We start from the raw sequence: 15312 nt of genomic DNA, 5'->3' as shown, positions 1-15312 counted from the left end.
GCGCTGTATCTCTAAAGTCTAGTCTAAGTAACAGATGATTTGTTGATTCACTTACAACCTGGACAGAATGAACAGAAACATTACTTTTGTGTATTTGCCACTGCAAAGGCCATCTGTACCTTTTCAGTAAAAAAACCACGATCTGCTGGAGTAACCTAGGCAGCAACTCTGGAAGACATAGATAGGTAACATTTTGGATTGAGACTTGAAACTGTGCAAAATGGTTGCAGTTTGCTGCAGTTACAGATGATTAGAATTTTTCTCTTCAGTGAGGCTGCTTGCATGTTCAGGTTAGACGTAATTCACTGATAGAAGAACTTGTTTTGGAGGTGATGTGGTAAATGCAGAATTCAGGCTAACTCCTTCCACTCTCCCACAGTCATCATTCCTTTAAAGAACAGTGATGCTAATAGTATCAACTTTATGGGCCTCCCCCACAGGCGATTTTTCAGGCAATCCCCTTAAAAATGGGTGACTGAAATGGAAATGGGCGACTGGAACACACACACACACACACACACACACACACACACACACACACACACACACACACACACACACCACACACACACACACACACACACACACACACACACACACACACACACACACACACCACACACACCACACACACACACCACACACACACCCCACCTTCACCAGCCCGTTATGCAGGCAGGAGACAGGGCAAGTGGGGGGAGCGCTGTCTGAGTTAAATTCACACACTGCAAAGCCAATGTGATACAGACACACACCGCGATGAACAGGAAGGTTGGCATTGTAATTAAGACGGTGAAAGCACAGTGTACGGGAAGGGTCACGCAAGTCCTGTAAAAGAGGGGGGGGGGGAGATGGGGAGGGGGTGGGGAGAAGGAGTGGAAACAACTTTTAAGAAGCCAAAGATACACGGCTGTGACGCTCAGCGGACATTTAACATTATCGGTCGGTTATCCCTGGTTCTGAAAATTACTGCTTCCGTTTTTTTCCCCAATGAGCCAATGAAATGCACCGATCAGCACTGGCTACAACTTACGAGAACCTTTGACCTCCTGGCAACCCACTAGGACCTCCTCGCGACCCACCTCTGGCACGAGAATTCTCGCTACTCTGCATGGCAGCTTCATTCTGGTTGCCGCTAATTTTTCAACATGTTGAAAAATTAGTGGCGACCATAATGCCAGGTCCCAGAATGCGGGAACTCCTCACGATCATGAAAGCGACTCCCCAGCAACTACGCGCGACCATGTGGCGACTGCATAGTCTCCTGCAGTCGCCTAAAAAGTCGCCTAAGTGGGACAGGCCCATAAATCACACATTTGTTGTGGAAAGCTGTCTTTCTTTCACTCAGCATGTGATGCGCATGAGTTCCTCCTTCTCAGAAATACAACGCTGCTCATGTGCTCTCCCATGTGGCAACAGCAGGGGTCAGCCACTCTCCATGTGAAACCTTCCATTGCACATGTCAGTTTAGCCACAGTCTTAAACTTTTATTCTATAGTCATGATCTGTTGCACTCTGTGCATTAAGAACATGGAATAGTACAGCACAGGAACAGACCCTTCAACCAAACATGTCTGTGCTGGCTACAGTGCCAGTCCAACTAATTCTATCTGCGTGCATTTGGCCCATATCCCTCTATTCCCTGCCTGTCATGTCTGGAAATGCCTTTTAAACATTGCTATTGTATCTGCTACAACCATCTCCCCTTACTGTGTCCCTGGTACTGTGTCCCTGGTACTGTGTCCCTGGCACCTATCACTTAGCGTGTGTGAAAATAGCAAAACTTGCCAGGTACTCCTTTAATCTTTCCCCCTGTCACATTTGAAATGTTGCCCTCTCGTATTTATCATTTACTCCCTCGGAAAAACACTATCTACCCTATCAATGCATCTCATAATCTTATAAATTTGTATTGTCCCCTTCACCCTTCTATGTTCCACAGAAACCAATCCACATTTGTCCAATCTTTTCTCATAACTAATACACTCTAATCCAGACATCTTGGTAAACCCCTTTTGCACCCTTTCCAAAGCTACCACATTTCTGAAGAACTGCACACACTATGCTAAATGTGGCCTAACCAAAGTTTTGTACAGCTGAAGGGCTGCAAACTCTCACGCATTGAGCATGAGAATAACGCATTTCGACAAATTCTCATGCTCTCACGCTGATCACAAATTTCTCACGCTCTGTCGTGAGAAATTCTGTGATCAACGAAAATTAAAAAACGCATATCAACTGCATGGGCCGTGGGTGTTGGAGAGCCGGGGCTGAGGGAGGGATGGAAGCACAAGCAGCGGCGGGGACAGATGCGGACGGGGAGTCTGGGTTGGCGAATGTTTGCCAGGCTGGTGAGTGTTTGCCGTGCTGGCGAGTTGCTCACTGCAGCTCCAGCCATGGAGCAGCCTCAGGGCCGTCGGAGGCTTGCACTCCGGCCATGGAGCAGCCTCAGTGCAAGAGTCCCGTGCCGTCGGAGGCGTCGGATGCGTAGCGCCGCTGCCGTGAGAGTCTCTGTGCCGAATTCGCCCAGGTGACCGGCATGGACCAGGCTGCAGCTCGGTGCATCCTGGAGGACAACCAGTAGCTGCTGGAAGTAAGTACCAAGCACTGGGTAGAAACGGTGGAAGATAGTGGCCTTCAAATGGGAGTGGTTGGAGAAAGCATCCTGCTTGCCTACTAGATTTTCACTTACTGTAACTGCAGGAATTATGTTCCTGATGTTGGGGGAGTTCAGAACCAGGGGATCACAGTTTAAGAATAAAGGGTAGGCCAGTTAGGACTGAGATGAGGACAAACTTTCTTCATGCAGAGAGTTGTGAATCTGTGGAATTCGCTGCCACAAAAGGCAGTGGAGGCCAATTCGCTGGATTTTTGCAAGAGAGTTACATTTAGCTCTTGGGGCTAGTGGAATCAAGGGATTATGGGGGAAAAACAGGAAAGAGGTACAGATATTAGATAAACAGCCATGATCATATTGAATGGCAGTGCTGGCTCGAAGGGCCGAATGGCCTATTCCTGCACCTATTTTCAATGTTTCTATGCTTGAGTGTATGGCAATAAAATTTCAATGAAATGTCGAAGACTAGAGGTGCGTAGGGCAAAATTTATTGGAGATGTGCAGGGCAAGATTTTTTTACACAGAGGGCAGTGGGTTCCTGGAATACACTGCCTGGTGTGGTAGTGAAGGCATATACAATAGTGGCATTTGAGGATTTCAGATAAGCTTATGGATATGCAGGGAATGGATGGATATGAACCATGTGCAGGCAGAGGAAATTAGTTTAATGTGGCTTTATGTTCTGCATGGACATTGTAGGTCAAAGAACCTGTTTCTGCACTGTATTCTATGAAGGAATGAACTACAGATGCTGGTTTAAACCAAAGGTAGACACAAAAAACTGAAGTAACTCAGCGGGACAGGCAGCATCTCTGAAGCGAAATAATGGGTGATGTTTTGGATCAAGACCCTTCTTCAGACCTGCCACCTCTATCTAAAATGTGGAACATTGAGCTGCAAGTCCTGATCATCCTTCAACTATACATCCATAATAGCCCTGGTATCCCAGAACGCACCCATGCTCATCTGCCTTACCAGTTAGGGTTTTTACATTAAAATAAATGCAGTTTGGATTATCAGCCCAACTTTGATATCTATCCTGCTCCTCCGTGTACTGCCAACTGAATTTGCTTGATTTAACTTTGGTACTTGTCATAACTTTCCCCTCTGCCAAACTATTGGATTGGGTCCCATCAGCCTGCAGTGCCCTAGCACAGACATCAAGTCGGAGCAGATTGTGAATGGTGGGGCAGTGGGCGAAAGGTGACTGACTGTGCAGAGCTCAGTAATTAGCTGACGTGCGGCTGTTCCCCTTGCGTTTTAGAACTAGTTGTTCCATGAGTGAGTTAAAGTGAAAGAGGAAGTATTTCAGTCTTTCAGCTCATAAGATATTGATCTTTTCCAGTTCTATTTCACAGGGTGGTTGTTTCACTTCTCTTCAGTTCTCAGGAACTGTGAGATTTTCTTTCTGAATGACAATCTGATTCCCCACTCACAAATGTTCATAAGTTCATTGGTCATGAGAGCAGAATAAGGCTATTCGACCATTGAGTTTGTGCTAGCCATTCAATCATGGCTGATCTATCTTTCCCTCAAACCTATTCTCCTGCCTTCTCCCTGTAACCTTTGACACCCTTACTAATCAAGAACCTATCAAACTCCGCTTTAAAAATGTCCAAAGACTTGAACTCCACAGCTGCTGTGGCAATGAATTCCACAGATTCACCAACCTCTCGTTAAAGAAATTCCTCCTTGTCTTCAATCTAAAGGTATGTCCTTTTTTTCTGAGGCTATGGTTGTAGACTCTCCTATTACTGGAAACATCCTTTCCATGCCCACTCTATCTAGGCCTTTCATTATTCTGTATGTTTCAATGAGACCCCCCTTGTCCTTCTGAACTCCAGCGAGTACAAGCCCTGAGCCTTCAAACGCTTATCATACATTAATCCAATCATCCTTGGATTATTCTCCTTTGGATAGGTCTCCAATGGCAGCACATCCTTCCTCAGATGTGGAATCCAAAACCACTTGTAATACTCCAAATATGGTGTGACCAGCGCCCTGTAAAGACTCTGAATTACATTCCTGATTTTATATTCTAGTCCTCTCAATGAATGTAAACATTTATTTTGCCTTCCTTACTACCAATTCAATTATTAACTTTTTGGGAATCCTGATCCAGCATTCCCAAGTCCCTTTGTACCTCTGGTTTCTAAATCCCCATCCCATTTTGAAAATAGTCTATGGCTTTATTGCTACAACCAAAGTGCATGACTGTACACTCTGCGACGTTGTATTCCATCTGCCACTCTCTTAACTTGTCCGTCATTCTGCAGACTCCCTGCTACCTCTACACTCCCTGCTTCTCCACATCATCTGCAAAGTTGGCCATAAAGCCATCCATTCCATCATCTAAACCATCAATATATAACATGAAAAGTAGCTAGATCCTACACTGAACTCCGTGGAACACCACGTCATTGGCAACCATCCAGAAAAGGCTTGCTTTAATCCCAATTTTTGCCTTCTATCAGTAATCCAATCTTCCATCCCTCTAATACCATAGGTCCCATCTTGTTTAGCTGCCTCATGGGTGGCACCTTATCAAAGGTGTTTTGAAAACCCAAGTAAACAACATCCACTGACTCCTATGTCTACCTGCTATTACTTCCTCAAAGAATTCCAAAGGCAAGTGCTCCCCTGAACAAAACATGCTGACCCTGGCTTAATTTCTCGGGTGCTTCTATGTACTCAGAAACCTCTTCCTTAATTATTCCTTAGACAAGCTCACTCTCATATTTCATCTTTTCTCCCCTTAATTGCCATTTGAATTGCTTTTTGTTGGTTTTTAAAAGCTTCCCAATCCTCTCGCTTCCCGCTAATCTTTGCAATATTATATGTCTTCTCTTTACCTTTTATGCTGTCTTTGAATACCTTTTGGTGGGTGGTGGCGCTGGGAGTCAGCTGCCCTGCCAGCAGCGTGTTCGTTATTTCGATTTGTTTTGGTGTGTCTAAATGTTAGTTTGGCTGTCTCTTGGTATGTCTTGTGTGGAGGGTGGTGGGTGGGGGGGGAAAGGGGGGAACCACTTTTGGTTGCTTCCTCGACGGAGAGGCGACTTTTTCCATGTCGCCTCCCTTGCGGCCTAACAGCATGGATTGGAGCGGCCTTTCCCGGAGTCGGGCCCAAGAGCTACAGCAGTGGGGACTTTTCCATCGTGGAGCAGGTGAACCCTTGCTGGGGATCGCCAGAAAGGAATGCTCCGATCGCTGGCCTGGAAGCTGCTGCCTCTGGTAGGAAAATGCTGATTTGGGACTCCAAGCCGCGGAGTGTGTTTGACCGTCCCGATTTTGGAGGTTTGATCATCCAGAAGAGAGGGCCTGTGCATCTGGCCATCCGTAGCTGTGACTATGGAGGGTTCATGGCCCTGGCCACGGATCAACAAAGTGACTCAGTTACCTTTACTCAACAGTAATACTGGCACATCTGCTTTCGTCTTCTACTTATCAAACTGCAGGTTGAATTTTATCATATTATGATCACCTTGAGCTCCTTGATCAAATCCGGTTCATTACACAGCATTATGTTCAGATTTGCCTGTTCCCTAGTTGGCTCGACCACAAGTTGCTGTAAGACTCCTTCTCTTGGAATCCAGTACCAACCTGATTTTCTCAATCTACCTTACATTGAAATCCCTCATGACCACTGTAACATTGCCTTTCTTACATGCCAATTGTATCTCCTGATATAGTTTGAACCCTATATCCTTGCTACTGTTTGGAGGCCTGTAAATAACACCCATCAGGGTCTTATTACCTTTGCAGTTTCTTAACTCTACCCTCAAGGATTCTACATACAAGATACAAGATATATGTATTTGTCACATGTGCCAGTTGGCACAGTGAAATGTGATCACCATACAGCCATACAATAAAATAAAGAACACAGCACGATAGAGTTCAACATAAAACATCCCCTCACAGCAGAATCAAAAGTTTCCCACTGTGAGAGAAGGCATCAAAGTTAGTCTCTTCCTCGATGTTAACCTCAGTGGCTTGGACATCCGAATCGGCCGCTTCCTACCAGAGTCCACAGCTCCCGACGTCCCCAGGCTGCGCCGGGCGGAGACTCACGCTGGCGGCCCTCGGCAAAGGGTCCCAGGGACTCCACGATGTCGGTCAGCGCCGCCCGCGTTGGGAGCTCCACGAACCACAGCTCCTCGATGTTGGAGCAGCGGGCCCAACGCTCCGGAAGGCATCGCCCGCTCCGCGGTGAATCCAGCGCTATGCTGCCGCTACCGAAGCTCTGGTCCGGTCCCCGGTCTCAGGTAGGAAAGGCCGCTCTGATCCAGCTGGTAGGCCGCGAGGATGGGGGGGTGAGGACGTGACTCGGAGAAATAGTCACATCCTCGCCAGGAAGCGACTAGGAACGGTTTTCCCCTTACCCTACCCGCCTCCCCCACATAGAAAAGCTAAAGAGTCCCCAAAACAGTTTAGGCAAACTAAAATTAAAAAAAGAGGGGAAAAAACGGACAGGCTGTAGTGATTTCTCTTGTTAAGGATTGAACTTCATTCCATACCAGCTGAGCCACCCCACCCACCTGCTTGTCTTTTCAATAGGATGTGTATCCTTGGATGTTCCACTGTGAAACTCACTACGTCATACCTACCAATTTCTAACTGTGCAAGAAGCTCATCCTCCTTGTTCTGTATATTGTCCGCATTCAAATATAACGCCTTTATTCATCACATCTCTTCTAAAATTGGTCTGCATTTTGCCTGACATTGGACTCTTATCCATTTAAAAAAAAAATTTAGAACTATTACTTTTTATGGAGACTTAAGTAACCTCTCTAAATGTTATAGCATCAGGTTGGTTAATGCAAAATGAGCGGAGGTGTTGGGCGAAGCGATCGCCAAGCCTGTGCTTGGTCCCACCGATGTAGAGCAGTTGACACCTGGAACAGCGGATGCAATAGATGAGGTTGGAGGAGGTGCAGGTGAACCTCTGCCTCACCTGGAAAGACTGCTTGGGTCCTTGGATGGAGGCGAGGGGGAAGGTAAAGCGACAAGTGTAGCATTTCCTGCGGTTGCAAGGGAAAGTACCAGGGGAAGGGTGGGAAGGGACGAATTGACCTAGGAGTAACTGAGGGAGCGGTCTCTGTGGAAAGCTGAAAGGGGAGATGAGAAGATGTGGTCAGTGGTGGGATCCCATTGAAGGTGGTGAAAATGTCGGAGGATTATCTGTTATATAGGGTGGATTGGGAGGACAAAGGGGGGACTGTCCTTGTTACGAGTGAGGGGGGGGGGTGGGGAGTGAGAGCAGAGCTATGGGATATAGAAGAGACCCTGGTGAAAGCCTCATGTATAGTCGAAGAAGGGAACCCCCCCCCGTTCCCTAAAGAATGAGGACATCTCCGATGCCTTGGTTTGGAACACCTCATCCTGGGTGCAGATGTGGCATAGACGGAGGATTTGAGAGTAGGGGATAAAGTCCTTACAGGAAGCAGGGTGGGAAGAAGTGTAATCCAGATAGCCATGGCAGTCAGTGGGTTTGTAGTAGATGTCGATCATTAGTCTGTTACTTGCGATGGAGATAGTGAGGTCCAGATACGGTAGGGAAATGTCGGAAACAGTCTCCTGTTGTACTCGCTTTATACTCACGTCTGCATAGCTGGACACAGTTCGAACACCATCTTCAAGTTTGCTGATGACATCACACTTGTTGGAAGTATTAGAAATGGGTCAGAGTATAGGAGGGACTAAATGTTGCCAGAGCACCAACCTTGCTCTCAACATCAATATACCAAGGTTGTGGATTGTGGACTTTGGAAGATGAAGAACGAAGATCCACAAACCTGCCTTCATCGACGGGACGGTTGTGGAGAGAGTCAAAAGCATCAAATTCTTGGGCGTGCATATCACTGAAGATCTGTCCAGGACCTGGCACATTCATGCAATCATGAAGAGCCCATCAATGCCTCTACTTCCTTGGAAGAATGAGGAGAATTGGTATGTCAATGAATACTCTCTTGAACTTCTGCAGGTGTACAGTAGGGAGCACATTGACAAGTCGCACCACGGCCTGATTCCGCAGCTCGAACGGCCAGGGACGAAGAAGACTGTAAACAGTGGTGAACACTGCCCAGTCCGTCATGGGTATTGACCTCCTCAACATCAAGGGCTCTGCAGGAGTCGCTGCCTCAAAAAGGCAACCAGTATCATCAGCAATTCACACCTCCCTGGCCTAGCTCTGATTTCACTCCTGCCATTGGGATGAAGGTATCGGAGTCTGAAAACTGTAATGTCCAGGTTCAGGAGCAGCTTCTTCCCTACAACCATTAGACTATTAAATAGTACAACCTCCAAATAGGCTCCAAACTATATAGACTTGGGGGCATTATTTTTGACTTTGCACTACTGTCTACTTATTTACCTGTTTTTAAAAATATATATACTGAATATTTTTTGGTGTTTACAATGGGTTTTACAAAGTAATATGTTTACGTATCTGTTTTGCTGCTGTAAGTAAAAATTTCATTGTTCCGTTTGGGACAGATGACAATAAAACACTCGTGACTTGACTTGAAATGCATTGAGGAAGACTTGTGCTGCTTGATGGTCCCCATTAAGGTGGATTCCCCTGTGATGACTGCATTTCTACCCATTGTTTTTGCATGGTGGCTCAGTGGTAGTATTGCTGCCTTACATTGCCAGGGACCCGGGTTCGATCCTGACTACGGATGCTGTCTGTATGGAGTTTGTACATTCTCTCTGTGACCTGCGTGGGTTTTCTCCGGGATCTCCGGTTTCCTCCCACACTCCAAAGACGTATAGTTTGGAGGTTAATTGGCTTTGGTAAAATTATCCCTAGTGTGCAGGATTGCGTTAGTGTTTGGGAATTGCTGGTCAGCGCGGACTTGGTGTGCCTCAAGACCTGTTTCCGCGTTGTATCTCTAAACAAAACTTAACTAAACCCTTTATCCCATGATGCCAAGTTTTGGACTAAACTCTTTATCACTCCTTGTCACTAGTTACTTGCTTCTGAAAATCCTGCACAACCTGAGGATCCCTGTATTTATGCCCCTTCCTTTTCTTCCAGATGGTCTTCCAAATTACTATCCTCAGAATTCACTTCATAAAATAAATCATCCAGTGAACTCTCCACCTTCTTGCTGTCCATGGTGACACCAGTTGCCCTTCAAGGTCTAAGGGCAACAATGTGGTGCTACAGTTTGTACCACTCCTTCAAATTGCAGGGACCAAGTTCAAACTTGAGCGTGCTGTCTTTGTGGCATTTGCGTGTTCCCTGAATCTCCGTGGGTTCCCGTGCGTGTTCCAAAGATCTGCTGGCTACTGGAAGTTACCTATTAATGTAGGGAATGACAAAAAATAAGGTGTGGTTGATGGGCATTTGAGAGAGGGAGAATAATTTGCAGGTGTACATGGAAAGGAGAAGATTGGGATTGATGAAATTGCTCCCTTGGGGCTGGCATAGACCTAATGGACCAAGTGACCTCCCTGTTATATTAGAAGTCCTTGAGCCTGATTACATGTGACAGTCCCAGCATATGTAAAACATCCAGACGTTCCCATCTGGCACAGGAATTGCAGGCAACGAGACCCAGAACCTTGCATCTTTCCACTACTTTTAAAATACTGATTATTAACCTGTTATAATGATACCAATCATTCTCTTCCTTCTCATGCTGTTCTCACTTGGCCGTTTGCTTACCATTGTGGTATTTTTCTCCCTCTGCTGCCAGGCATTGCACAGCGGTATCTCGGTGGATGAGATTTATGAACTGACTGCCATTGACAAATGGTTCCTCTACAGACTCAAGCGAATCGTAGAACTGGAGCAACGGCTCTCCAAACAAAACAGGTAACTGTGCCCATTGATGCCATATCTATCAGCTAGTGATGTCTGCTGACGTGACGCATTGTAATGACCATTGATAGCGGGTAAATAATGATAAGATGACAAAACGATATAATGATCGATCACAACATGGGATTTGTCAGGGTCTAGATCTTATTATTTGATCCAAATATTGTCAAAGAGCTGTTCCAGAGGTGAAATCTGGATTCCTCCCGTTGTTATCAAGACAATGTTTGAGTGTGTTTGATTGTACAGCTGTGGACCGGCAATATATTCCCAAGTCAGGGCGTTGGTCATCTTGGTGAGGGACGTGGATATTGTGCTGCACCTGTAACCCCTGTCTTTCTTGCTGGGAGAGGTCACGGGTTGGGAGGTGCTATTGGCATAACCTGGGCAAGTAATTGCAGAACCTTTTGGAAATGCCATCACGTGCCAATGGTGGTTGCTACGGTGTCAGTAATGCAGTTGTTACACTTGGATGGTGTCAAAAGTTGTTGGGGCTGCACACTTACAGGCAAATCATACAATAAGACTGGAGGCCCGAGACTAGTGGTGTGCCTTAGAGATCAGTGCTGGGCCCATTGATATTTGTAATTGTCTATCAATAATTTGAATGAGAATGGACAACGCACATATAAGAATAGAAAGTTAACGTATACTATTTCACATATGGCAAGCTTGCAAAATAGTTTTCGCTTCCTCTTCTTACTTTGCCTATTTCTATATTTACTTTCTTTCACTTGAAATTAAACGTTTTTGTGGCTTCTAATCCAGGAATTCAGAAGTAACTAATTGCTTTTGGTAATCGTAAATGAATGTTCTGTGAACCATCTCTTATTTTAAGGTCATATGGAATAGGAGTAGAATTAGGCCATTTGGCCCATCAAGTCTATTTCGCAATTCAATCATGGCTGATCTATCTCTCCCTCCTAACCCCATTTCCTGCCCTCCCCATAACCTGTGCTAATCAAGAATTTATCTATCTTTGCCTTAAAAATATCCATTGACTTTGCCTCCACAGCCTTCTGAGTCAAAGAATACCACAGATTCACCACCCTCTGACTAAATAAATTTCTCCTAAAAGGACGTCCTTTAATTCTGAGGCTATAGCCTCTAGTTCTAGACTCTCCCACTAATGGGTTCTAGTTCTAGACTCTCACCACATTCACTCTATCCAAGCCTTTCACTGTTCTGTATGTTTCAATGAGGTCCCCTCTCATTCTTCCAAACTCCAGTGTGTACAGGCCCAGTGCCGACAAACGGTCATCATAGGTTAACCTACTCTTTCCTAGGATAATTTTTGTAAACCTCCTCTGGACCCTCTCCAGAGCCAGCATATTCTTTCTTAGATATGGTGTCCAAAATGGCTCACAATATTCCAAATGTGGCCTGACTACCTCCATATAGAGTCTCAAAATTACATCCCTGTTTTTGTTATCAAGCCCTCTTGAAATACTAGCATTGAGTTTACTTTTGTGGATTAATTGTGGCATAATTTATATTTATTTTGAAGTTTAAATGCAAAATACTGGCAATGATCAGGAAGTTAGGCAGTTTCTGTGGAAAGAAAAACAGAGTTATTGTTTCATGTTGATGCCTCGCATCAGACATTGACATTGTTTCTCTCACACATGCTGCTTAGCGTGCTGAGTACTTCTAGAAATTTCTGTATTAACATAGAAACATTGAAAGCATAATAAAGTGCAGCACAGTAATAGAGGTTTTGTCCCACCGTGTCAGTGTCAGTGCCGTCAAAATGTCAATTACACTAATCCCCATCTCTTGCACATAGTCTGTATTCCACTATTCCTTGCCTGTACATGCGCCTGTCTAAATACAATTCAAACGTTGCTATTGTATCTGTTTCTACCAAGTCCCTGGCAGCGCGTTTTGGGCACTGAAAGAAAATAATAGCCTTGCATATCTACTTAAAACTTTCTCTCTTGGGTATTTATGTGCAATAACCCATACTGTATATAGGAATCCTATTTATTCACTCTATTCATCCATTGTCTTTTTATAGATATGTATATAGCGCCGCAGAACTGTGCACCTTATCCCCCCCCCCTCCCCCCCCTTGTTTTGTTTTTGATTAATTACATGTCTGCACTGAGTAGGAGCTGCTTTTAATATCATTGTACATGTGTATAGTGACAATAAAATGGCATTCATTCATCATGCATTCATTCATTCATGCATTCAAACATTCATTCATTCAATCATTCATTCATTCATATTTGATAATCTCCCCTAAACTCGCCTGGCTCTCTTGGCTGTGCTTTCTTGCACTCTTCGGAAAGGCTAAAAGGGACTTTCACTCTAAACTGGAGGATGAGGCTGCCATTGAGCAGCTGTAGCAGGGCATGCATGCCATCACTTCCTACAAGGCAAAGGCCAGGGGGCAGCTAATGTAACAGTGAAGCATCATTCCCAGACGAGCTCAATACATTCTACGGATGCTTTGAATGAGAGAACACTGATGTGCCTTGCCGGGCTTCCATAGCATGGTATTAATAGTGTGGTATTACAATCTCAGTCACAAAGGTCAATGTCAGGAGGGTGAATCCTTCGAAAGCATCTGGACCTGATGGTAAACCTGGTCGGGTTCATAAAACCTGTGCATACCCATTGGCTGAAATATTTGCGGACATCTTCAACCTCTCATTACTGAAGGCTGAGGTGCCTCAATGACTGTGGTGATGAAGTGCTTTGAGAGGTTAGGCGCATACAACTCCTATTCCAACAAGAACCTGGACCCACTACAATTTGCCTACTGCCACACCAAGTCAACAAAGGATGCGATCTAACTGGCACTCCACTCTGCATTGGACCACAGTCATACAGCGTGAAAACAAGCCCTTCAGCTCAACTTGCCCACCCTGACCAATATGTTCCAACTACACTAGTCCCACTTGCCTACGTTTGGACCCTATGCTTCTAAGATTGAGGGGGGATCTTATAGAAACTTACAAAATTCTTAAGGGGTTGGACAGGCTAGGTGCAGGAAGATTGTTCCTGATGTTGGGGAAGTCCAGAACAAGGGGTCACAGTTTAACGATAAAGGGGAAATCTTTTAGGACTGAGATGAGAAAAACATTTTTTACACAGAGAGTGGTGAATCTCTGGAATTCTCTGCCACAGAATGTAGTTGAGGCCAGTTCATTAGCTATATTTAAGAGGGAGTTAGATGTGGCCCTTGTGGCTAAAGGGATCAGGGGGTATGGAGAGAAAGCAGGTGCAGGATACTGAGTTGGATGATCAGCCATGATCATATTGAATGGCGGTGCAGGCTCAAAGGGCCGAATGGCCTACTCCTGCACCTATTTTCTATGTTTCTAGACCTATCCTATCCATATATCTGTCCAATTTTTTTAACGTTGTGATAGCCTCTGCCTTGACTACCTCCTCTGACAGCTTGTTCCACAAACCTACCACTCTTTAGGACTCGTGGTGGGATCCCATTGAAGGTGGTGAAAGTGTCGGAAGATTATAACCAGTCACATCTTCCCATTTCCACCCCTTTCTGCCTTCCACAGAGACCACTCCCTGGTTAACCCATCCCTTCCCACCCAAACCACCTCCTCCCTAGGTACCTTCCCCCGCAACCGCGGAGATGCAACACCTGTCCCTATATCTCCTCCCTTGACTCTGTCCAGGGACCCTGGCAGTCTTTCCAGGTTAGGCAGAGGTTCACTTGCACCTTCTCCAAACTCATCTACTCTTTCCGTTGTTCAAAATGTGGACTCTTATACATGAGCAGGACCAAACGTAGACAGGGCGATCGTTTCGCTGAACACCTTTGCTCAGTCCGCCTGGAACTACCTGATCTTTCAGTTGCCAAACACTTTAATATTCCCTTTCCTATCCATTTTAACGCTCTTTCTGTCCAAGGCCTCCTCCATTGTCAGAGTGAGGCTAACCGCAAATTGGAGGAACAGCATCTCATATTGGTGACCTGAAATGTCACCCATTCCCACTCTCCAGTGATGCTGCCTGTAAACGCCGAGTTACTCCAGCATTTTGTGTCTATCTTCAGTGTAAACCAGCATCTGCAGTTCCTTCCTGCACATAGACTTGGGGGCACTGGTTTTGTCTTTGCACTATCATTGTTTGTTTTTATGTACTAAACTATTTTTGGTTGGAGTTTATGAGTACTATGTTTTCATATCTGTTGTGTTGCTGCAGGTAAAAATTTCATTGTTCGGCTTTGGGACATATCACAATAAAACACCCTTCACGCTTGACTTCTCTTGGCCCATGTTCTCCTGGTTGCATTCCCTTGAACTCACCTGGTTCTCTTGGCAGACTCTCTTGGCTGAATCTTACCATTAATTGAAATGTCACTATAAAACTTTTGTTTTTAATTGAACTAGAAGTATATTGAAGTAAACTACATTCCCACTCTGCCTAATAACACAGGCATGGTGATGGAAGGTTTCATCAACATAGTGTGTGTGGTTTAGGAGTTAATGATAGACCTCCTCCAGGTAGGCCTTCTGTTCTGTTGTTTTGTACAATCCCGCAAGTATTGCCACTTTCATTTCACTGTACATCTTGTATGTGTATGTGATGAATAAAGTTGACTTGGCTTGACCTAGCATGATGGAACCACTGTGGTGTCTCTCTCCCACCAGTGAAACCATCACTGATGCACTGCTCTTAAAGGCAAAACAAGATGGGTTTTCAGACCGCCAGATTGGGGACTGCATTGGCCTAAGTGAACTAGATGCGAGGAAACTGAGGATAAAGAGGAACATCAAACCACAGATTAAGCAGGTCAGTGACCCGACGTTGTCTGCTGCAGCAGAGCTGTATCTTTCACTGTAGAGTATTGTTTTCAACATTGCAGTAATAATGAGGTAGAAGGCTCTGGTTT

General features: G+C 45.2%; 1 protein-coding gene across 1 annotated transcript in view; it reads left to right on the top strand.

Moving 5' to 3' along the window:
* Positions 1-15312, top strand: part of cps1 (carbamoyl-phosphate synthase 1, mitochondrial) — a 146699-nt gene that overhangs the window by 96589 nt on the left and 34798 nt on the right. The window contains exons 21-22 of the mRNA XM_055638179.1: positions 10321-10439; positions 15071-15212. Coding sequence (XP_055494154.1) covers positions 10321-10439; positions 15071-15212 — 261 coding nt within the window. The remainder of the gene's footprint in view (positions 1-10320; positions 10440-15070; positions 15213-15312) is intronic.

Source organism: Leucoraja erinacea, chromosome 7 (genome assembly GCF_028641065.1).
Source record: "Leucoraja erinacea ecotype New England chromosome 7, Leri_hhj_1, whole genome shotgun sequence".
Lineage (NCBI taxonomy): Eukaryota > Metazoa > Chordata > Chondrichthyes > Rajiformes > Rajidae > Leucoraja > Leucoraja erinaceus.
The sequence above is the reverse complement of the archived record's forward strand: the minus strand, read 5'-3'. Positions and strand labels throughout refer to the sequence as shown.